At 42.8% G+C, this 22,776-nt stretch overlaps 1 protein-coding gene across 3 annotated transcripts in view; it reads right to left on the bottom strand.

Moving 5' to 3' along the window:
* Positions 1-20,447, bottom strand: part of LOC146513317 (uncharacterized) — a 38,813-nt gene extending 18,366 nt beyond the window's left edge. For all 3 annotated transcript variants that reach the window (XR_014875680.1, XM_085170060.1, XM_085170061.1), the window contains exons 1-5: positions 17,898-20,447; positions 16,320-16,496; positions 10,221-10,285; positions 10,050-10,113; positions 3,807-3,916 (exon numbers count right to left, since the gene is read on the bottom strand). Coding sequence is in view for 2 of the 3 variants with exons in the window: in XM_085170060.1 (XP_085026186.1) it covers positions 3,807-3,916; positions 10,050-10,113; positions 10,221-10,285; positions 16,320-16,496; positions 17,898-20,033 (2,552 nt within the window). In the remaining variant the exon portion in view is untranslated. The remainder of the gene's footprint in view (positions 1-3,806; positions 3,917-10,049; positions 10,114-10,220; positions 10,286-16,319; positions 16,497-17,897) is intronic.
* Between the last annotated feature and the right edge of the window lie 2,329 nt (positions 20,448-22,776).

Below are 22,776 nucleotides of genomic sequence, written 5' to 3'. Positions count from 1 at the left end.
GGCTCCAAAGAAACAGTTGTCCATGCCACGGTTGGAGCTAAGTGCCGCTCTCACTGGTGCACAACTAGCTGGTCTCCTTCAAGCTGAGCTCACGCTGCCCATTCGGAAGGTTATTCTCTGGTCGGACTCTACTACCGTTCTCCACTGGATCAAGTCAGAATCTTGCAGCTATAAAGTTTTTGTGGGCACGCGGGTGGCAGAGATCCAGAGTCTTACAGATGGGAGCACCTGGAGATATGTGGATAGCGGGAATAACCCTGCTGATGACATTACCCGGGGCAAGACCTTGAAGGAGCTGTCACGACCACACCGATGGCACCAAGGCCCTGAGTTTTTACATCGATCCGAGGATCATTGGCCGACCAGCCCACCAGCATATCCAGAGCCAGAGGATGGTGAGCTGAAGAAATCATATTTCTGTGGACAGGTTAGGGTTGACTCCTGCCCTCAACTTCCTGAAATCAGCATGTTCTCCACCTGGAAAGATCTCATGAAGACAACAGCGCGGTCCCTACATGGGGCGGCTGACCCAAACTCAAGTTCGCACAGTGAAACAGACGATTACATCAAAGCTGAGAAACTCCTCCTGATGAAGGCCCAGTCAGAGTCATTCCCAGAGGAGGCCAAGGCACTCAGGTCTGGCAGACCATTGCCAACCAACAGCCGTTTGAACTCCTTATCACCCGAATATGATAAGGATACGGAATTCATCAGAGTTGGTGGAAGGTTACGGAGAGTTGAGCAGCTGGAGCTAGACACCATCCACCCGATCATACTGGACCCAAAACATCCTCTGACTAGGCTCATCATCCAGGATTTTGATGAGACCCTCCTTCATCCTGGACCAGAAAGAGTGTTGGCTGAACTACGTCGCCGGTTCTGGATCCTTCGGGGGAGGGAAGCAGTCAGACAGTATCAGAGGGACTGCAGGCAGTGTCAGGCTTGGCGTGCCAATCCATCCATCCCAAAGATGGCAGATCTGCCACCAGCTCGTCTGCGTCTGTATAAACCACCCTTTTACTCGACTGGAGTCTATTGTTTTGGCCCCTTTACTGTGAAAATTGGACGTCGAACAGAGAAGCGTTGGGGCATAGTCTTCAAGTGCATGACGACCCGTTGTGTGCATCTAGACCTCCTCGAGAGTCTTGACACTGACTCCTTTCTGATGTCGTTAAGGCGCTTTATTGCCAGAAGAGGCAAACCTTTTGAGCTCCTGTGTGACAACGGGACAAATTTTGTCGGTGGAGCCCGAGAGCTCCATGAGGCCTTTGAGACCATGGCGCCTCAGTTGAAGGAGCGTTTGGCAGAGCAGCAGATCGCTTTCCGTTTCAACCCCCCCAGTGCTCCTCACTTCGGTGGCGCCTGGGAGAGAGAGGTCAGGTCCGTGAAAACCGCTCTTAAGGTCATACTCAAGGAGCAGACGGTCCCTGAAACTGTGCTTCGTACGGTCCTTGTGGAAGTGGAAGGCATTGTAAATGCTAAACCTCTCGGCTACGTCTCATCAGACGTAGCAGATCCAGACCCCATCACACCTAACATCCTGCTGATGGGACGCTATGATGCATCACTCCCTCAAGTGGTTTACGATCCCAGTAACCTTATCGGGAGTCGCAGATGGAGACATAGTCAAGTTCTTGTCGACCATTTCTGGTCCCGATTCATCCGTCACTACCTGCCTACCTTGCAAGAGAGACAGAAGTGGCAGAAGGATGCGGAGTGCCTCAAACTGGACCAAGTGGTGCTCATAGTTGATCCTCAGCTCCCAAGAGCTTTATGGCCTGTTGGTAAGGTAACGACTACTTACCCTGGAGCTGATGGACGCATCCGGACTGCTGCTGTTAAGGTCAAAGATCGAACGTATATTCGACCTGTAGCCCGCTTGGTCTCACTCCCTATGCTTGAAGATGATAAGGATCCACGTACCTGAGTGACCTTTCTACCTTGGATTCGACTGTCTGTGCAGACAGTCGGGGGCGGCTGTGTTAGAAAGCCCACTGTTTACACGTTATTTGCTTGGTTGAAGTGTTGTGGTTTGTCGATAGATAGTGTTTGCGCTGTGGAATTTGATATGTCCTACGTCATTGAACTCACCACGTCTATGCTGACGCTCCTTGAATGCACCACTCTGTGCCGTGTGCTGCTAGTCTGCCTTTGTAGCTGCTGATAGCCAGCATTTTTCCTTGTGTCTTCTCACCAGTATCTCGTGGGTTTTGGTTTATTGCTGTGTGTGAATGCCAGAAGACCACAGCTGAATAAATCTCCTAAACTTGGAAGCTGCCTCCGTGTTCTTTAACCGGAACACACCCACCATACCTTGCCGCTCTAAATCAAATCAGCTAAACTCCCGGAGACAACATTCTCTCCATTTTAAGAAGTAACTAGTAATGTAACTAAGTTACTATTTTAAAGTAACTTACCCAACACTGGTAGATTTTCATGTCTCTGGAATAGTTGGCAGTAATAAGGATGATTTTCTGTAAAATTATATTGATATGACCCGTGACATATTCGTAGATGACCGTTAGATTAGTCAGCTGGGAAACTCTGTGTTAACTCATAGAGCTGAAGATATCGTGGACCTCGCTCTGTGGTGTACAGGTCTGTTTACCCTCATGATTAATATTCACAATAAAAATATTAGCCGAACATCATGAAGTCTGTATGTGTGTCATAGTGTCGAACAACCTTTGTACAGTTAAAGCAGTTACTACATGACGGAAACACCAACGTTATTTCTTTTATGCGTTTATACACAGGTCACGCTGATTACTGAACAAAAACCCAAGGATCAGCTGTTAATCGAATTTATTTGCTCTCTCTCCTCCTTAAACATGTTTTTAATGTTAGTTATAATTCAGAATTGGCGACTGAAACAGGACACATAAGAACATCAGGAAATAAAACCCTGATAAATATAACCTCAGTAAAAGAAGTCCGTGTCAGCGGGGGTTATTACAGCTGTGTACCGGGGCCTGCGCTTTGTCGGTGGTAATAACAGCTCGATTGCTTGCGAGGCGAGCGGGTCTATCCCCCGCTTTGCCGTGAGACTGGGCAGACATTTCCGAAATCATCGAAGCACTTTTACAAAGAGGCTCTATCTTGACAAACCGACCAGACACATGAAGATTGAACCGCTACATTCTCGGCTAAAAAAATATTAAAACGGTATTTGGTGACACACACAAACAGGGTTTTTCAAAGTTCAGTTCTGTTAGTTTTCACATGCTGGTTGTTGTATGCTAAAAACAATGGCCACCAGGCCAAAGCAATGGTTTTGACTCGATCAGCGTTAGCCCCGCCCCCTGAGTTTGATGGGTGAGGTTGACAGATAAAATTATTTCATGGTGAGACCTGAAGGAGTCAACTGTGCAATAATTAATTAAAATGTGAAATAAAGAAATAATTAATTAAATGTGTCATTAATTAATTAAATGTGTCATAAATATTTATGTAATTAATTATTTCCGATTTTAATTAATTATTGCCACATTTAATTAATTATTTAATGGTGTATTTAATTAATTCATTATGGCAGTCCTGGCGTTCCATATCCAAGAGGCTTCTTCCGTTCTAAACTCAAATAGTTTAGATCAAATAGTCAGATATTTAACCCTAGTGGGGGTTGTCACTTAAAAAGGTTGTTGACCTAGGTAAAGATGTACAGCTGAGTCTTGTACGGTCGAGGTGTCTCTTCCATGTTATGCAATCCATTTACTGAATGGCTATTTGGTTTTTTCAATGTCGCTTTTTTCCAAGCTCCTTAGCTGCCCTGGATGACTGAGAACCTACACAAATATATTGCTTACGGTGGATTTCTCTGCTGCTCTTGGCCCTGGTATTTCTGTCTCAGCTCCTCTGTGTAAATGTTAAGCGGCTTGAAGGGGTTCACGGACAATAACATGTTTCCAATGTAAGTCTGCAAAAAAAAGAAGGACAAAAACTAAATTACAGACATTTACAATTATTTTTTAAGAGAAAAAACAATTTCATATAATTAGGCATGCGGGTATTACTAAATGTTTAGAAAAATTAAGAATTAAAGCACTGAAAGATTCCAAGATAACCTAATGACTGCTTGCTAACAAACTCCAGGTGGGCTGTCACGTGCCTTTTAATAAGGAGAAGCTTCCACCTGGCCACTCTACCATACAGGCCTGATTGGTGGAGTCCTAAAGAAATGTTTGTCTTTCTGGAAGTTTCTGGAAGCAAAGCTGGAGCTCTGTCAGAGTGACGATTGGGTTCTTGTTCACCTCCCTGACTAAGGCTCTCCTTCTATGCATGGATGATAGATCATGAATGTGCTCCCTGGGACCTTCAATGCTTCAAGTTTCTCCTGACCGTTCTCCAAATCTATGCCTAGATACAATGTTGTCTTGGAAAGCTCAGAATGTACTTGGAGTTGATGGCTCGGTTTGTGACATACACTGTCAGCTATGGGACCTTATAAAGATAGGTGTTTGCCTTTCCAGATCACGTCCAGTCAAATAAAGTTGCAACAGGTGGACTCCAATCAAGTTATAGAAACATCTGTCAGATTATCAGCAGAAACAGGAAGCCCCTGAGCTCAATTTTGAGTTCCTCATTTTGAATACTTATATATAATAATTCCCCGCTCTCCTCTGTGGGCGGTCAATCCTTCAAGCTCGGGTCCTGTACCAGAGGCCTGGGAGCTTGAGGGTTCTGCGCAGTATCTTAGCTGTTCCTAGGACTGCGCTCTTCTGGACAGAGATCTCTGATGTTGTTCCCGGGATCTGCTGGAGCCACTCGCTTAGCTTGGGAGTCACTGCACCTAGTGCTCCAATTACCACTAGGACCACCATCACCTTCACCCTCCACATCTTTTCAAGCTCTTCTCTGAGCCCTTGGTATTTCTCGAGCTTCTCATGTTTCTTCTTCTTGATGTTGCTGTCATTCGGAACTGCTACATCGATCGCTACGGACGTCTTCTTCTGTTTGTCTACCACCACTGTGTCCAGTTGGTTAGCCTCCACCATTATGTCCGTCTGTATCTATGCACTATGTGATCCGATTACCACTGGGACCACTGTTACTGTCACCCTCCACATCTTCTCGAGCTTTTCTGACAGCCCTTGGTAAATTTTCAAGTTTCTAATGAAGCTCAGGTGTGTCTCATCTACTAGCAGCTGGTTCATTTGTGCTGCCAGATGCTTATGGAAAGTAGTCAGCAGTGACTCATGTCAAAACCTGACAACTCTTCATAGTGGAGACCCTTTCTTGGTTGTCTGCCACTGTGTTTACTGGAGCCTGTTCAGGGAGGTTGCTGTGGTCTGCTCTTTAATTGACTATTAGACTTGTAGTCAAGACCGCCCAAACCAAGACCAAGACAATACCAAGACCAGAGGGTATCGAGACCAAGACAAGACCAAGACCAAGACAGACAGACCGAGTCAAGACCAAGACAAAGTCGAGATGAGACCAAGACCGAGACCGAGACAAAAAAGTCTTTAAACTGCAGCCAGATGCTGCTTCGTTTACGAGTGTCAGGCATATTTATGTGTTTTTGCGATGCACTCGCACAGCCCTCCTCACCGCTGTTTACTGTCTCACTCACTTACTGAGAGGACAGACGCACGCTCCACTTGACTGTCGCGTCTCTCACCCTCTCTGTTTTTCACATAATGATATTATCCTATATCCTCGCATGTGATTGGCCACAATATGGAGGGATTGGAGCATAGCTGAGCCACTGTGTGAGAGCTGAGCAGCGAAAGGAAATTAAGTGAGGAGACGGCTCTCGCTCGTTGCATCACTCATCCAAGTGACTTCTTCAGTCTCAGGTTTCCCCACTCTTATAAACAGTACATTTGCAAGATGACTGAAACTAGCACCGCTGGTGAGCAATGGGCTGTGAGGTTAGTTCCTTGATCATTAATATGCAAACTGTCATGACCACTAATCAATGACCAACGAAACATTTCTCCCACTGAAAACGCTAAGTCCAGATGAATACAATCAACTTTTTGGAATCAACTGCACTCAGCTGAACCATCCAAGTTAATTAATTGCAAATGCAAACTGTGTGAGCTTGGGTGTAGCCAGAGGCCACTCCATTGACCAAAAGAACAAGCTCACACATACAAGCAGCAGAAATTAGCCTTTCGCTTAGAGATAGGTTGAGGAGTTCGGCCATCCACCCTTCGGAGAAAGCTAATGTCCACCTCTTGTATGACCTTGTTCTTTCAGTCAAATTGGGCAAGTACCTCTCGAGTGGCAGACCGGTGTGGTGGTTCCCATCTTCAAGAAAGGGGACAGTGCTAAAACTATGGGGGGATCACACTCCTCAGCCTCCCTGGGAAAGTCTATGCCAGGGTGCTGGAAAGGATGGTCTGTCCGTTAGTTGAACCTGGGATACAGGTGGAACAATGCGGTTGTGGAACACTGGACCAGCTCTTTACCTTCTCAAGGATACCTGAGGGAGCACGAGAGTGTGCCCAAGTGTGTTTTGTGGATTTGGAGAAAGCATTCGACCATATCCCACAGTGTCCTGTGGGAGGTGCTTTGGGAGTATAAGGTGTTTGGCCCATTGCTACTGGTCATTAAATCCTTATACAACTGTTGCAGGAGCTTGGTCCACATAGCTGGCAATAAGTCAGACTCGTTTCCAGTGAGTGTAAGACTCTGCCAGGGCTGCCGTTTGTCACTGTTCTGTTCACTATTCTGTTCATGATTTCAATGGACAGAATTTCTAGACTCAGCCAAGTGGAGGAAGGCTTCCACTTGGGTGGTGTCAGAATTTCATCTCTACTTTTTGCAGATGATGTAGTTCTGTTGGCTTCATCCGGTGATGGCCTCCAAGTCATACTGGAGCAGTTTGCAACCGAATGTGAAGTAGCAGGAATGAAAATCAGCATCTCCAAATCTCAGGCCATGGTCCTCAACCGGAAAATAATGGAGTACCCACTTTGGGTCCGTGATAAGTTCCTGCCCCAAGTGGAGGAGTTAAGTATATCAGGGTCTTTGGGTATTAAAGATACAGACCACAAAATGATGATGATATGTTACTTTTACTCAGGAACTCACAAACCTGTATGAGCTCATACATTGGAGAACTCATGTGAAGAGTTGCCACCAGTAAAATGATGATTCTAGCAAAAATAAACTACTTATTTTCTACATTCACACAAGCTTTAACTGCTTTCTAGCTAACATTCACACACATTAATACTCCAATGGATGCATCAGAGAGCAACTTGGGGTTAGTATGTAACAAGGATATTTGGTGTAGAAAAGTGGTAGTTGGAACTACATTACCCAGCAGCCTCTGGGCAGTCTGACTTTGTTCCTGGGCTAACAATATAGGAGAGAGCTGCTGGGAAGGAAATCAAATAGCCCATCCTGTATTTGTTGTGGATGGTGTGCGTCACATAAACGTGAGTTAATCTTCCAGGTTTAAGATGTTTTACCATGTTACTTTTGTGTACTGGCTTTAGTTACCTTTAGCATATGTGCTAGTTAGCACCATCCTGTGTACGTCACCCATAAAACCAGGTGATTCGCAAGCCTTTAAAGCTTTTTCCCTGTTAGTTGCCAGTCTAGTGAGAATGCTTACCACAATGGACGGGGTGGCAGAGAGTGAACTCCACTGTGGATCCCACGTAGAACAATTACTTACCAAACTTCCTCTGAGTTATCGGGATAACTTTGCAGACTACTGCCTTGGCCGAGGGACCCTACGGTCTAGATCAAATCACACTTATACCCTCTTCCACCTAGCAGAGTGGTTAGAGCGCCCAAGACCCAAGCCATGCAGGTCTCCCGACGGGCCATGGAGCTGTATGCCTCAGAGAAGCCATGGTTGGAGGGGAAAGTCAGTAGGCACTTGGAAACCAAACACAAACCCAAGTTGGCCTCTGTTTATTATGGACCTCAACCCACGGCCACAAAACCACCTACTGTGGCCCATCCAGGTTCAAATGCTGTTGCAATGCAGAAGAAAAGAGAACATTTCAAGCCTTACTGCCCTTTCTGTGAAGGGACAGAGCATTACTTGAGGGGATGTAATGAGCTCTCCAGGCTAGATGTGGCTGTTGTTGTGGACTGGATCAAAGATAAGAATAAATGTTGGAGGTGTGGCCAGAACCATTCTGCTGACAACTGCACGCTCAAGAAACCCTGCAGCACTTGTGGTAAGCAACACCTCCTTCTATTAAATAGCCTCGCCAAGGCAGAACCCCAGTATCCTGACCATGTGTATGGTGGCTGTGGCTCAGGTGGTACAGCAGATCAGCTACTGACTGGAAGGTTGGTGGTTCGATCCTTGGCTTCCCCAGTCTGCGTGCCAAATATCCTTGGGCAAGATACTAACCCCACGTTGCCCTCCGATGCGTTCATCGGAGTGTGAATGTGTGTGAATGTTGGTTAGTTTGCACTTGAGTTTAGAAGTGCTTGTATGAGTGGGTGTGAATGGGTGAATTTGGCATGTTGGGACTCTCCCAGTGCTTTGGGAGAGTAGAAAAGCGCTATATAAGAATCAGTCCATTTACCATGTGCACTGCATCCAGTGTCATCTATCTTGACCATCCCAGTCACTCTGGTAGAGTGATGTTGAAGGTGGTAAGAGCCTAACTCCATCATGGACACCTTTGCTGTGCTGGATGACGGTTCAGAGAGAACCATAATATTGCCTGCTGCTGTGAAGTTCCTCGGCCTTGCCCAGACAGACGAGGCTCTGGCCCTGCGAACCATCAGACAGGATGTCCTGCAGCTGCATGGGTGAAGCATATCGTTGGAGGTATCCACTAAAACTAAGCCAAAGGTGAGGCATCAAATACCGAATGCATTCACAGCAGAATAACTGGCTCTGGAGCAATCCTGCCCAGTGGAAACACTTAAAAAGAAGTAGAGTCAACTACAAAGACTTCCCCTCAAAGGTTTCAGTCGGGTGAAAGCTATGATCCTGATTGGATCAGATCACCTGCATCTTATCACTCCTGTATGCGCGGTGATCCATGGCTCATCTGGAGGGCCAGTAGCTGTCTGTACTGAGCTGGGATGGGCAATGCAGGGACCTGCCAAAAGTCTTCCACATCCAGTGGCTGGACAGGCATGCTTGCAATCGTTGTTCATCCCACAGACACCAGAGCTCTACAAAGATGTTGAGAGGCTGTGGTAGACTGACATCCTGCCGTTTAGAAATGAAAAGGAAGTCATCAGGTCAATGGAGGACCAGCAGGCAATAGATATCCTTGAATCAAGGACAGTCCGGGTACAGGTAGAGAGGGTTGAACGATATGCTACTCCCTTGCCATAGCCGCAAAGAGTTTCCTCAGGTGAAGGCACCTCTAGAGGCTGTCATGGCTCTTCTGAGAGCCAGTGAGCGTTGACTACGCAAGGATCACAGCAGAGTCACAGCAGACATACAACCAGGAGATCAAGAAACTGGAGAAGGCTGGTTATGTGGTAAAGTTGACTCCGGAGGAGGTGAATGGTTCTACTGAATCCTGGTACATTCCACACCATCTTGTGCATCACAACAACAAAGCCCACCTAGGCTTCAACTGCTTCTTCCTGTACCAGCAAACTGCCCTTAATGACCTCTTTCTGCCAGGGCACACACGTAGCCCTTCACTCCTTGTCGTGTTAATCTGATTTCGCCAGCATGCTGATGCATAAGCTGTGATATAAAGGTCATGTTTCATCAGGTATGCCTGCTTCCTGAAGATCAGCCTCTGCTTCGCTTTCTTTGCAATGTGTACAAGGTGCTTGCCAGCCAATATGACCCTCTAGGGTTTATCATTCCCTATACCACTGTTGTTTTGGAATGAAGGGTTTTAACCATAACCACACCATCATTTGGTAATCATTAGGAAAAACACAATTTACAATTTGTTGTTATCGTTATCATTTTTAAAACTATAATACATAATACAAAATAGATGATATATATTTTTATTCCACAAAGTAATGACATAATTTTTTTATTGAAAGCTTGTTCTGATGTGCAGTTTAAAATGCTGATTATATATAATAAATTACAACCTTTTTTCATATGAATTGAGTAAGAAAGACTCAAAATCATTTAAACTTACATAAATCCAGTCACGATGAAACCTCTTCTTCAAATTCAGAAGCACAGAACTCTCACACACCTCTCTATAACCGTTAGACAGAAAGGTTGAAACTATGCACAATTTAAAATATAAAGAGTGTGCACGTACGTGTGTGCGTGCGTGAGTGTGTGTGTCTGTGTCTGTACTCACTCCAGTTGGGACAGATCGTCCACCTCATCCACCTCTATAGCACTCTGGCTGCCGGGGATCATCACCTGTAAAAGCAGACAGCTCAACCCCCCACCTCATCTCCACAGGCATCTTGCAGTCTGGCTAACACTGAATGAAGCTTGTCAGAAAGGGCAAGGATCTGCTCTAGAGGCCTTGATGGTTTAAAGCAGTGGTTCCCAAACTTTTTTTGCTGGGCCCCCCTTTGTTTTACAAGAAAAATGTTCTCGCCCAACCCCGCGCGTGCACGCACGCACGCACGCACACGCGCACGCGCACGCGCACAAACACATCCTCCAACCACACACCCATAATTTGCTCCATTGCGGTTTATTTCACACCTCAAACATTTAGTAAACAATTAAGCAAATAGTAAACTGCAATAAATTACAGGTAGTAATAAAATAAACTACTAACTCTTTTACGCTACATCCACACCTACACGGGTATTTTTGAAAACGCAGCTGTTTCGTCCACACGTAAACAGCGTTTCGAATCACCGAAAACTGAGATTTTTTGCGTTCACGTGTGGACGAGGAATACAGAGTTCATCACGCAACGTCAAAGGTATGTGCCTTTTTTCACGTCACGCTGTGCGCCACGTTATTGTAAAAACACGCAGTTACTGTCCCTCCATTTAGAAAGGCAGAGGTGTCACGGTGTAATTATTTTACATGTAGTTATTTTTTTCCTGTGTAATAATATTCAACATTGCTATCAATACATTTTTCAAAAAATGCCTCTCTGTGCAAAATAGGTTTTAAAACATAAACAACTGTGGGATCCTGTTTGTCCGTGATTTGAACCGGGGGACAAATCGTGGCAGGATCAGCCTGATATTATTTATATCCTGCTGTAACTTTACTGTATACAGAGCTAACATCTCCAAAATGTCAGGAGTAGTTAGTCATTACAACAAGTGTTTGTGAACTAAAAATCAAGAATATAGGATACTGTTTGTTCGTGATTTGAAGAGCCCAGCGCTGCTCCCTACGCAGGGAAAACCAATTCTCCAGGGGAGACCTACCTCGGTACTTGTGCAGGTGAAACCAAAGGGCAGATATGCTTCACCATATTTTCTAGTCTTTGGCTTAGAATGAAGTTGGTTTGGAAACATATTCAGCAATGCTTCATCTCCTGCTTTGTGTTTGTGTGGGTGCCCCATGCTAGCAGTGTCCAAGCGTTGTTTTTTTGTTTTCCCCCCTTTTCATCCCGCGCCCCCTGCAATGGCTCTGCGCCGCCCCTCTAGGGGGCTGCAATGGAAGAGTGTTATGAGGCTGCAACCTCATGACAGTGTGATGCAGTGTGTTATAAGGTCTATTGTATATACAAAGAGCAGGCAATCAATCCACCAGCAGCAAGTCTTTTATTTCCCACCTTATTTAAACCATCATGGTGGTGCTATCGTGTCTTGTCTGTAATGGGTAAATCTATGTTTTCTAGTAGAGGGGTGATGAGTTATTCTGTTTATTTAGAAGACGAAACTCCCACTTTATTAAAAATAAATTATTTGTACTCACAGGAAGCTTTTTAAATGAGAAAATTGCCCAATATAAATTGTGCCTAAATGATCAGTACTCGTTCAAGTGTTAGGATATGCATTTGTATAATAGGTTTCTATGCATCTTGATGCATGCTCAATCACCCAGGTAAGTAAATCTCCAAAAGTTGATTCTGTCCATCTGGCCGTAGCGTTTTCAGTGGGAGAAACGTTTCATCACTCATCCAAGTGACTTCTTCAGTCTCAGCTGACTGCAGGTTTCCCCTAATCTTACTACAATCATACTACAGGCAGAAACTTGGATGTGCCATGGGTTCCCTAGTTTCACCCATTGTGGCCAATTTGTACATGGAAGAAGATGAAAAGAGGGCTTTGCTATCCTGCCAAAGTCATTAGTTCAGGTGTGTGGATGGCACCTGGGTGAAAATCAATTCACCACATCACATTAACTCGGTGGACCAACACATCAAATTCACCATGGAGGATATGAAAAGTGGCTCCATCCTTTTCAGTTGTTTCCAAAGAGTTGTTCATTCACACTGAAAACGCTTACATTCCTATGCGTGAAACGTGAGACGATTCGACCGTCAGTCGTTTATTTACTTTCCGGCTCTTTGAAACGTCGCAACAAAATGAAACACAATTGTCGTCCAGTTCCACCACTGAACAACAGCTCTGAGTAAACATTCCATCTTCTTTGAAGAAAAGCGATCTGGAGCATAAATTGATACATACTGATAGCAAACAAAACAACTGCTAAACAATGCTGTCCGCCATCTTAGTTGAATTGGTCATATGACTGCATCATACGACTAAAATGCATCATCATTTTCGAAAACCTCAGTTTTCACAGTCCACACTGCGACACGAAAACAGCGTTTTCAAATTTATTCCCTTTGGAGAGCGTTTTGAAAAGCTCAATTTTCCTTGAGTAAAAATGCTGTGTCAGTGTGGACGGAAGGCCAAAACAGAGAGAAAAATATGCGTTTTCAAACAAAAACGTATTAGTGGGGACATGGCCTAGAATGCACCACACATGCATGCATCCAGATAGAGCAGCGGACTTCACCAAAGTAAAATAGGAATTACTGCTCCAGCGTCAGGTTTCCTGCTGTCCCTGTCCATAACAAAACATATTCCAGACTTCAGCAGAGAAGCTCAGATTATCTTCATTCAGGGAGGACGTTAAGTGGCTCTACACTGAGCCCCTCTCGAATGACTGAACTCCTCACCCAATCTCTATGGGAATGGCTGGCTACTTTTTGGAGGATGATTACTTCCACCGCTAATATCCGCAATCTCACTTTTAAGAAGTGAAATGATTTTCCCTCTCTTCCATGCCTGTGAAGAAATACATTTCTTGATAGTTAAAGTTATTTCGAATTTGGTCAACTATATCTTTGTTGTAACAATGCTTCTTGGCAATAAATCTTATACTATGGAAAGTCTAAATGAAGCTACATTTGTAAGGAAAATGCATTTGTGGGTTGAGAAGCAGAGTTGAGCATGTGAGTTGCATTCATGAAACCCTGGCAAATCTTCTCTGTCAATAGCAAACAGCTTAATCTGTTAATGACTTTTATTTGGTGTAGTTTATTGGGTTGAATGATTGAAGTCTGAAGAAACAACTGGCAATTAAACAGTCTATTCATTGAACAAATAGGGGCCTCAGTAGCATGTGGAAAACCCCACAGCCACAACAGCCTGGAACCTCCTCCTCATGATGGACGCTATCTTGGTCACACACTGCTGTAGGATGCCATCCCATTCTTCAACCAGTATTTGTCGCAAGACAGCCAATGTGGTCACTCTGGCATGAACAGCACGCCCGAGCTGATCTAAAAAGTCTTCAGTGGGGTTTTCTCGGACTGCAGACAGGCCATCCTCTTCAATCCTCAAATTCTGGAAGTAGTCTCTGACTAAAGAAACTGTTCATTTGGACAGCGGTTTTAGTGGTAGAAGTACAGTGGGGCAAAAAAGTATTTAGTCAGCCACCGATTGTGCAAGTTCCCCCACTTAAAATGATGACAGAGGTCAGTAATTTGCACCAGAGGTACACTTCAACTGTGAGAGACAGAATGTAAAAAAAAAAATCCATGAATTCACATGGTAGGATTTGTAAAGAATTTATTCGTAAATCAGGGTGGAAAATAAGTATTTGGTCACCTCAAACAAGGAAAATCCCTGGCTCTCACAGACCTGTAACGTCTTCTGTAAGAAGCTTTTCTGTCCCCCACTCGTTACCTGTATGAATGGCACCTGTTTGACCTCATCATCTGTATAAAAGACACCTGTCCACAGCCTCAACCAGTCAGACTCCAAACTCCGCCATGGCCAAGACCAAAGAGCTTTCGAAGGACACCAGGAAAAGAATTGTAGACCTGCACCAGACTGGGAAGAGTGAATCTACAATAGGCAAGCAGCTTGGTGTGAAAAAATCAACTGTGGGAGCAATCATCAGAAAATGGAAGACATACAAGACCACTGATAATCTCCCTCGAACTGGGGCTCCACGCAAGATCTCATCCCGTGGGGTCAAAATGATCATGAGAACGGTGAGCAAAGATCCCAGAACCACACGGGGGGACCTGGTGAATGACCTGCAGAGAGCTGGGACCAAAGTAACAAAGGTCACCATCAGTAACACACTACAACGGCAGGGAATCAAATCCCGCAGTGCCAGACGTGTTCCGCTGCTGAAGCCAGTGCATGTCCAGGCCCGTCTGAAGTTTGCCAGAGAGCACATGGATGATACAGCAGAGGATTGGGAGAATGTCATGTGGTCAGATGAAACCAAAGTAGAACTTTTTGGCATAAACTCAACTCGTCGTGTTTGGAGGAAGAAGAATACTGAGTTGCATCCCAAGAACACCATACCTACTGTGAAGCATGGGGGTGGAAACATCATGCTATGGGGCTGTTTTTCTGCCAAGGGGACAGGACGACTGATCCGTGTTAAGGACAGAATGAATGGGGCCAAGTATCGTGAGATTTTGAGCCAAAACCTCCTTCCATCAGTGAGAACTTTGAAGATGAAACGAGGCTGGGTCTTCCAACATGACAATGATCCAAAACACACCGCCCGGGCAACAAAGGAGTGGCTCCGTAAGAAGCATTTGAAAGTCCTGGAGTGGCCTAGCCAGTCTCCAGACCTCAACCCCATAGAAAATCTGTGGCGGGAGTTGAAAGTCCGTGTTGCTCGGCGACAGCCCCAAAACATCACTGCTCTTGAGAAGATCTGCATGGAGGAATGGGCCAAAATACCAGCTACTGTGTGTGCAAACCTGGTAAAGACCTATAGTAAACGTTTGACCTCTGTTATTGCCAACAAAGGTTATGTTACAAAGTATTGAGTTGTATTTTTGTTATTGACCAAATACTTATTTTCCACCCTGATTTACAAATAAATTCTTTACAAATCCTACCATGTAAATTCATGGATTTTTTTTTCACATTCTGTCTCTCACAGTTGAAGTGTACCTCTGGTGCAAATTACTGACCTCTGTCATCATTTTAAGTGGGGGAACTTGCACAATCGGTGGCTGACTAAATACTTTTTTGCCCCACTGTATTTCATCACTCATACAAGTGATTTCTTCAGTCTCAGCTTACTGCAGATTTCCCCAGGCTTATAAATAGCATAGCTGCCTAATGATTAGAGCTAGTGCCCTAACTACATCCATTCTCTAGTTCTCTGTGAAGGATATTCTTGATCATTGTTTAATAGTCCTGTCAATTTGTATATCAATGATCATGAAACTGATGTTTCGGTTCTCGTAGAGAACTGATTCCCAGCAGTCCAGTTCCTTGGAACGTTAGTTAGCATGCCTATTGATCCAACTTATCAGTTCTACTTGCACTCGCATTACAAACAGATGATTTTAGTTGGGTTGGAGGAGAAAAACAGTGGTGCAGTCTGCAGTGTGGATGTGGAAATGACTTTTATTTTTATTACCCTAAAGACAAGGGTTCAATGGTAAAGTAAAAACCATATTCAGGACAGAAACAACTGCATTATGTTGCTGACACATCAGCGCAGAGAGCATGTTAATGCTAAGCTAGCCAAGAACCCAGAGTTCAGTTAAAGTTGAGTGAATACTGACCTCAGCTCTGCAGCCAGACCCTGAACTTAAACAGATGACCAGTCAAGATGCAGCCTCTGTTTATACCTGATCATGTTTCTAAAGTAGAATCACTGATCATTGTTCATATATAAATACTAAGAGAAAGTTTAGCATAGAGATTTGTGGTGATGTGTGGGACTGTAGCCTTAGGTTTATATTGTTAAATGGTAATTATAAGACATGCATGCATTTCAGGTCATTTTACACAGTAACATGAAAATTATTTAATGAGTAGTATAACAAATTAATTTCTCCAGCAAGAAATTGATTAACTTACTGCATTACTTTAAAGAAAACTGTTCTGTGTAGTATATTAAGGGATATCGATAATCGAATTGGAAATGCTAAATTCTTATTAATCCCAATGCCTTCTCCCCCTTTCAAACTAATAGTAGCATTTAAATATTGCTGTCATGAAGTGATTTGTAGTTTTATACTAAAACAGAGTATCAATACCTGTATGTTCACTAGTCGACTCTCTAGCATCTCCTGGTTGGGATCTTCTGATTCCCAGCATTCCCTGCCATTGTGGGATGGGATGGGCCGGGCTTGACCTTCATCCTCATAGACTGTCCATTTGGTTAGCTTCTCCACTGTCTGATGGGGCAACATGTTCTCAGTGCACAACCAGTCCTGAGCCCACACAGAAAAAGATTGACAACTAAGCTTGAAAGATGTATTGTCTTGAGCATAGCTTGAGAGAAGTACACATATTGAGTGCTATTGTTGCTGCGTGCAATGATAGCACTCCCTTAATTGTTAGTTTACCAAGATTTTACACATGTTAACCATCTTAGCATCAACGTGATTACAGGCTACAGTTAGGGTTAGCTACACATCTATTTATTAGGGGTGCAACGATAGTCATATCGATATTGAACCGTTCGATACAGTGCTTTCGGTTTGGTACGCATATGTATGAACAATACAAAATTTTTAATTTATTTTATCAACTTTCCTTCTGACCATGCTGTCTGTGTTGACCGCTCAGTGGATCTTTGCTCGACATTGCAGCCTAGGCAGAGTAGTCAAACGCAGATTCACTGAGCGCAGGGCAAGCTAGCGAGACAGAAGTTAAGCTCTCGTTGCAACATGGAAAATTGAACCTCCCCCACCCTCATTCAGATCTGGCGTTTGGAACTATTTTGGTCTTCATGTGAAGTATGACCCTGAAGGTAAGCGTGTCATGGACAAAAGTAAAACAGTATGTTGGATGTGCCACGCAATGCTCAGTTACATTGGTGGGAACTAGTGCGTTAGCGCAGTTAGCTCGCTAACATGTTGGCCGTCCAGCCCCACGCACGGGGCGATCTGCGGTAGCTCGTTAACGGAGATTTGCCATGTTGTGGCGTTAACGTAATTTCAACAAGATTAACGCTGACAGCACTAGTGGGAACACAACGAATATGACTGCACATTTACTCCGACATCATCCTAGTGCAAAAACAAGTGGAAGCAGACAAAAACAACAAGCACGCATGCTACAAACTTTACCCGAGTCATTTAGACAGCCGTTAGCACATGATTCTCCTTATGGGGACCTGATATGTTTAATATGCTGCTGAGAGTATAGCCCAGAAGAAGCGTATAGTATAGCTTTTATTTTGGAAAGAGCCATTTCTCTGTAATAAACTCTTTTCCAAAGATGAGTGATTTCTTGATCAGATATATATATATTTTTTATTACTTTTTTGTTTCAGCAACATTAAATTTAAAAACTGTGCTTTTGAGTTAAATATATATATTTATAATTTTAATAAATGACAAATTAAAAAGGCATGAACATTTTTTTTGTATCGAAAAAATATCGAACCGTGACACCAAAGTATTGAACCGAACCGAACCGTGAATTTTGTGTATCGTTGCACCCCTACTATTTATGTATGAAAAAATTTTCCCTTATTTCTTTTATCCAAATGTAAATCTTGGCCTTACAAAAAACCTTTAATACCTAAATAAATGTATTTCACATTTTCTAGCCACATATTAAACAATGCTTGTTTAAAAGTCCACTAACAAAAATGTAACCCATACCTGAGGCTTTCCACTCATCCGTGGGTTCCCAGTCCAATGTACCTTTGGTTTGGAGATAGAACATATTCTCCCCTCACCCATCAGATTAGCTACTTCCTTGTCTGCTTCTTCTTCACACAAAGACCGAACACCTGATCTCTCTGCACTGGACTCTCCATTTGGAAATGGTCGAGTGGCAGAAGTGGGCATTGAAGCTAAACTACCTCTTTGTTCTTCTTGTCCTGAGGCCTGTTTTGGACCACCCAGTGACAAGGACATCTTGGTTATGTTGATTTGAGAGGTGTTCACCTTCCCTCTTGCAACTTCGAACACATTGACTCTATCTTGATTGCCTTTGCTGTTTCTGTCTTCAGTGGTGGACTCATTGAGTCCAGAACTGCTTTTAGGCTCATGTTGAACTAATGTTAATCCTCCAGACAAGGGTTTCTTGATGCCCTTTAGGACATTTAGATCTGGTTTGACAGGGAGCACAGACTTGACACCTGGCTTTGGAGGTCTGAGCTCTGGGGTTGTGGCTTCTGCTGGTAGAATTGCTGGAGTAGAAGTTTGAAGATCTGCCTTAGGTGCTTCTGTTATATTTTCCTTGCTTAGTTTATTCATCGTCGGGAGTACAACAGCATATCTGGCTTCTACAACTTTCTCCCCACCTAGGACTGTTTCTTCTGTTCCTTCCTTGTCCGTACCCTGGAAGGTTGCTCTCTCTTCAACAATTTTGTCCTCAGTGGAGCTCTTGTTTTTCCTGTTAGCCAGGTTGGCTTTACTGGCAACTCCTACAGCCATCTTTTGTTTGAAAATATTCCCCTTATATTTTCTTAGGCCATGTTTTTGGTTTATGGCTTGAATTGAGAGCCAGCGAGAAATCCCAATGGCTTTAGTCCAAGCAGAAAGATTTTTTCTCCAGTTTAACCCCTGTGGCATTTTCTTTTGAATCCAGCCAGACAGCCTGCCCAAACTCTTCATACCTTTTTCCTGTGCGATCAAATGGTCATTAAAATTACTGAACCCCCCATCAGTTGTGCGTGTAACTGTTTCTTCTTTATCAGGCTTTGCCAAAATCGTGGTTGCTTTGCGTTGGAGAGATAATGTCTTGACTTTCCCCGAGAGCAACATCTGTGACTTCCTGTTAATGGCACTCTGGCCCTGCTGCTCTTCTGGATCCAGAATTGTTTTGAGTTCTTCACTTCTGGCTTTGGGAAGCATGATTAGATCAACTTCTACAGAAGAATCTCTCCCTCTGATATTTTTTACTTTATTTGTTAACTGGGTCTCACTTTTTGCTGGGTCAGTCCTGATAAGAGAAATACCCATTGGAGGCTGAACCCCTTCTGTTGTAGAACGAGATTTGTACTCTTTTTGTGGCTTCTTTTTCTTCTCCTTTTCTTCCTTGGCTTTTTGTTTGGCTTCCTTTTCCAACCTCAGCTTCTCTGCTTTGGCCCGTTGTTTTTCTGTCTTTGCAGCCTGCTGATCCTTTGTCTTTTTAAACATCTTGTGTTTCAATCCTTGAGCAGGCTTTGCGGGAGTGTTTCTGTGTTGTCTGACGGCTTTATCAGCAGTTGGTTTTTTAGACCTTTCTGCAAATCTGTCGTGGTTGATAGTTTCACATAGATAACCTCCCTGCTTGTCTTCTTCTTGTTTTTGTTCCTCTTCTTTTCTCCCCTCTTTTTCTTCTTGGTCCTCAGACTCACTTCTGGTGGATTCACCTTCGTCCTTGTCTAATTGTTTTTTTGCTGACTGTTCTGTATCTCTTTGAGTATTCAACACCTCAGATCGCTCACTACTTTCCTCACTAGCCTGCGTCTTAACTGGCTCGTCATCGCTACTCTGTTCCTCCGCCTCCTCATTATTACTAATTTCCTTTACTGATGCCTCCACTGAGGTCCCTGCATCACTCTCTGATTCCTCACTTTCTATTACGCTCTCTTTCTCAGGCTTAGTGTGGAACCCATTATTAATCCTATTTTGAATGGCTGGGAATACTTTTGGTGAATGTTTGGTCACCTTTTTTTTTCCACCTGTAAAGTCATTATCGTTCTTGTGTTGTGCATGCAATTTTCCATGTCCTGTTTTTTTATTTTCTTCCTCTGTATGATGCTCCATTTCACTGGAGCCTCTTCTTCTGCTTTGAACTGTTTTCATTCTTACATTGCTTTTAGTTTCATTGGACTTTCCATCCTTTAGTGTTAATAAAATCCATTTTCTTTCTTGAGAAGGAGACTGACATGTTTTAGAACTATTCTGTCTCACATTTATTCATAGAATTTTGTTTTTGTCTTCTGCCTTCTGTTTCATGGAATCTGTTCTAGCTTGGGATTCAAGTTGTAGTATGCAATCAGTTCTTCAGAGTTGAACTAACCTACAAAGTATAAAAACAAAATGTTTTTTTTGTCATTAAAGTTTTCATTTGGAAAATTGAGACTGCAAAAAGAAAGGTAAGAGGTAAAGCCTTACACATTAATCAAAATTTAAAAAATTTAATAAATATAGATGACTAGATTATAGAGTAACATATCTGTCAAATTGAGTGAAACCAGGTCCTTGACTTCATCTTTCACTATTGAGACCATATGTCAGGATTTAAGTCCCTGATCCTTTCGACTTACTTGACATTCCTAAGCTAACTTTGTGGGCTAGAATTAATCTGCAGGATAAGGATAACACACAAGGAAGGAAAGTCCATTCAAAGAGGCTATAAATCTTTTCCAAGTTTGATAACAGTAACAGTAAACAGCAGATTTTGTCTGCGCCTTCTGCCTAGATGTGGCTCTATACCCAGTGTCCCTGGGGGTAAAAGCACAGAGCTCATTTCAGTGTAATATAGCTTACCAGGCTTCTCAGATGAAACCAAGGCATAGCTGGGGGGGCCGCAAAGTCCTCTCGCTTTTCCTCAAGAACTAGTGTTACTGATCCAAATATGTGCTGTGCTCAGGAGGAGAGCTGACACACAAATATCCCACCCACTAAAATTAAACCAAGGGCAGAGAGCCACATATGTAATATACACCCAACAAATTGTATGCCTGTGACACAACAATGACAAAGTTGAACTGCTTGCAGTAAAGTGCAGCCACACAAACACAGAGGGCCTTCTGAATTATTTAGTTCTACCTGGCTGATCAGAGCACTGTGCTGCCATTCATATGGACATCTGCTAAATGGTTGGGAGGAAAGGTGAGATGTGCTGTTTCAAGTGCTCAATGCAGTTTTAGAGATATAAAAGTGAACTACAGCACAGTAACTACTTGGGCTAGTAATAAGTTTGTAAGGAGCCAAAGTGTTGAGCAGCAATAATGACTCAGACACAAGAATAACTGTTGAGTAGCAACTCTTATAATGTTACAATGCATAAAAAAGATTCTCTAATTTGTACAGAAAGAGTACAAAATAATCAAATTGACCCTAATTATCAGAAATAAAATGAACAGTGTGCACACTTAAATGAAATAAAAGTGTCCGTTGGGGCCTTTAAAGAATTAAGAGTTGTTTCGGTAACACCTGACTTCAAAGGTAAGTGCAGTGTGAACATATGTGTGAGTGTGTACGTGTGCATCTTCTTCATGGTGATTTTCCTCAAAGTGGTTGACTCAACATCTGTTATGACCAGAAGCTCGTCCTGGTCCTCGGACTTTCCTGTTCTCTCTAAACACCTAACCTATAACCCAGGTCCATTATCATATTATGAACTATTTAAAGTTTAAATTAAATATCAAAATATTGCATCAACCTCATGTAAGAAATATTTCCAAATCTCAAAGTTTCAGTTTTTCTTTTAGCTGTACAACACGCAATAGTCAAATCCATGAAATATGAGAACTAAACATAAACTCACATATTTCTCTTTTCAGTAATACTGATGGTGAGTAACCATTAACATTCAAAATGTCATACATCACAGCCATATCAAAACCATGTGCAAATAAAACAACAAAGTACACATGCTGAGTTCGGTTTAGAGGTATCAAAGTATCGAGCTTAATTTCTCTAACACTATAGGTCTGCACCAAAAATTACCCCCAGTTACGTTAGACTCACAGTAGAAATGAAATAAATTCTTTCAATAATTTGCATATTACAAAATAGAACATTATTTTACTCTCTTCCTCTGATTTTTTTTAAAATTAGCCATCTTTAAACTGGCAACAGGAAAATAAAACAGACTCCCTCTTTTATATTTAAATCAGCATAAAATAAAAGACACATATACACTGTTCGGAAATACTGCACAATTATTGTGGAGAGAAATAGGACCCAAGTGCAGACACAGGTAACCAACTTAACTGAGAATGAGCTTTTATTTGCCAGTGAGGAAGAGGGGAATTTCTGTCGTGTGGGAGTATTTTGAGTTGATTTTGGTCAATCGAGTGGGTTTGTCAGCTTTCTGCTCTTGTTTTTTGCCTTCATTTTGCATGTGTTTATTTTATCTGAAAAAACTTACAAACTTAAAAAACTTAAAACTTAAAAACTTAAAATGTCTTAACTAGAGATGGCACGATACCACTTTTTTATGTCCGATACCGATACTGATATCATAAATTTGGATATCTGCCGATACCGATATGAATCCGATATAGTGTTTTTTAATCAATAAAACTGTTTTTTTTAAAATATCTTGCTGCATTTTGTATAAGTTTATACTCAAGTTTAAATAAATAACAACACTAAAGCTATTCTGTTATACCTGTATGTAAAAAATACACTGTGCCCAAAATATTTCATAGTTCAGTAATACCAATCTAATAAACTTAAACCTGCTCCATCCTTCCTATTCTGGTATTTTAAAGAGTACTTATCAGAAATATTAAGCAACCTAACTAATAGGGTTGCAAACTCCCAGCAAAAAAAAATAGGGAACCACCCACACCCCCCACCTCATGATGCTTAA

The sequence above is a fragment of the Neolamprologus multifasciatus genome, chromosome 8 (assembly GCF_963576455.1).
Source record: "Neolamprologus multifasciatus chromosome 8, fNeoMul1.2, whole genome shotgun sequence".
In the NCBI taxonomy this organism is placed as follows: Eukaryota; Metazoa; Chordata; class Actinopteri; order Cichliformes; family Cichlidae; genus Neolamprologus; species Neolamprologus multifasciatus.
This window is presented reverse-complemented; position numbering and strand designations above follow the sequence as displayed.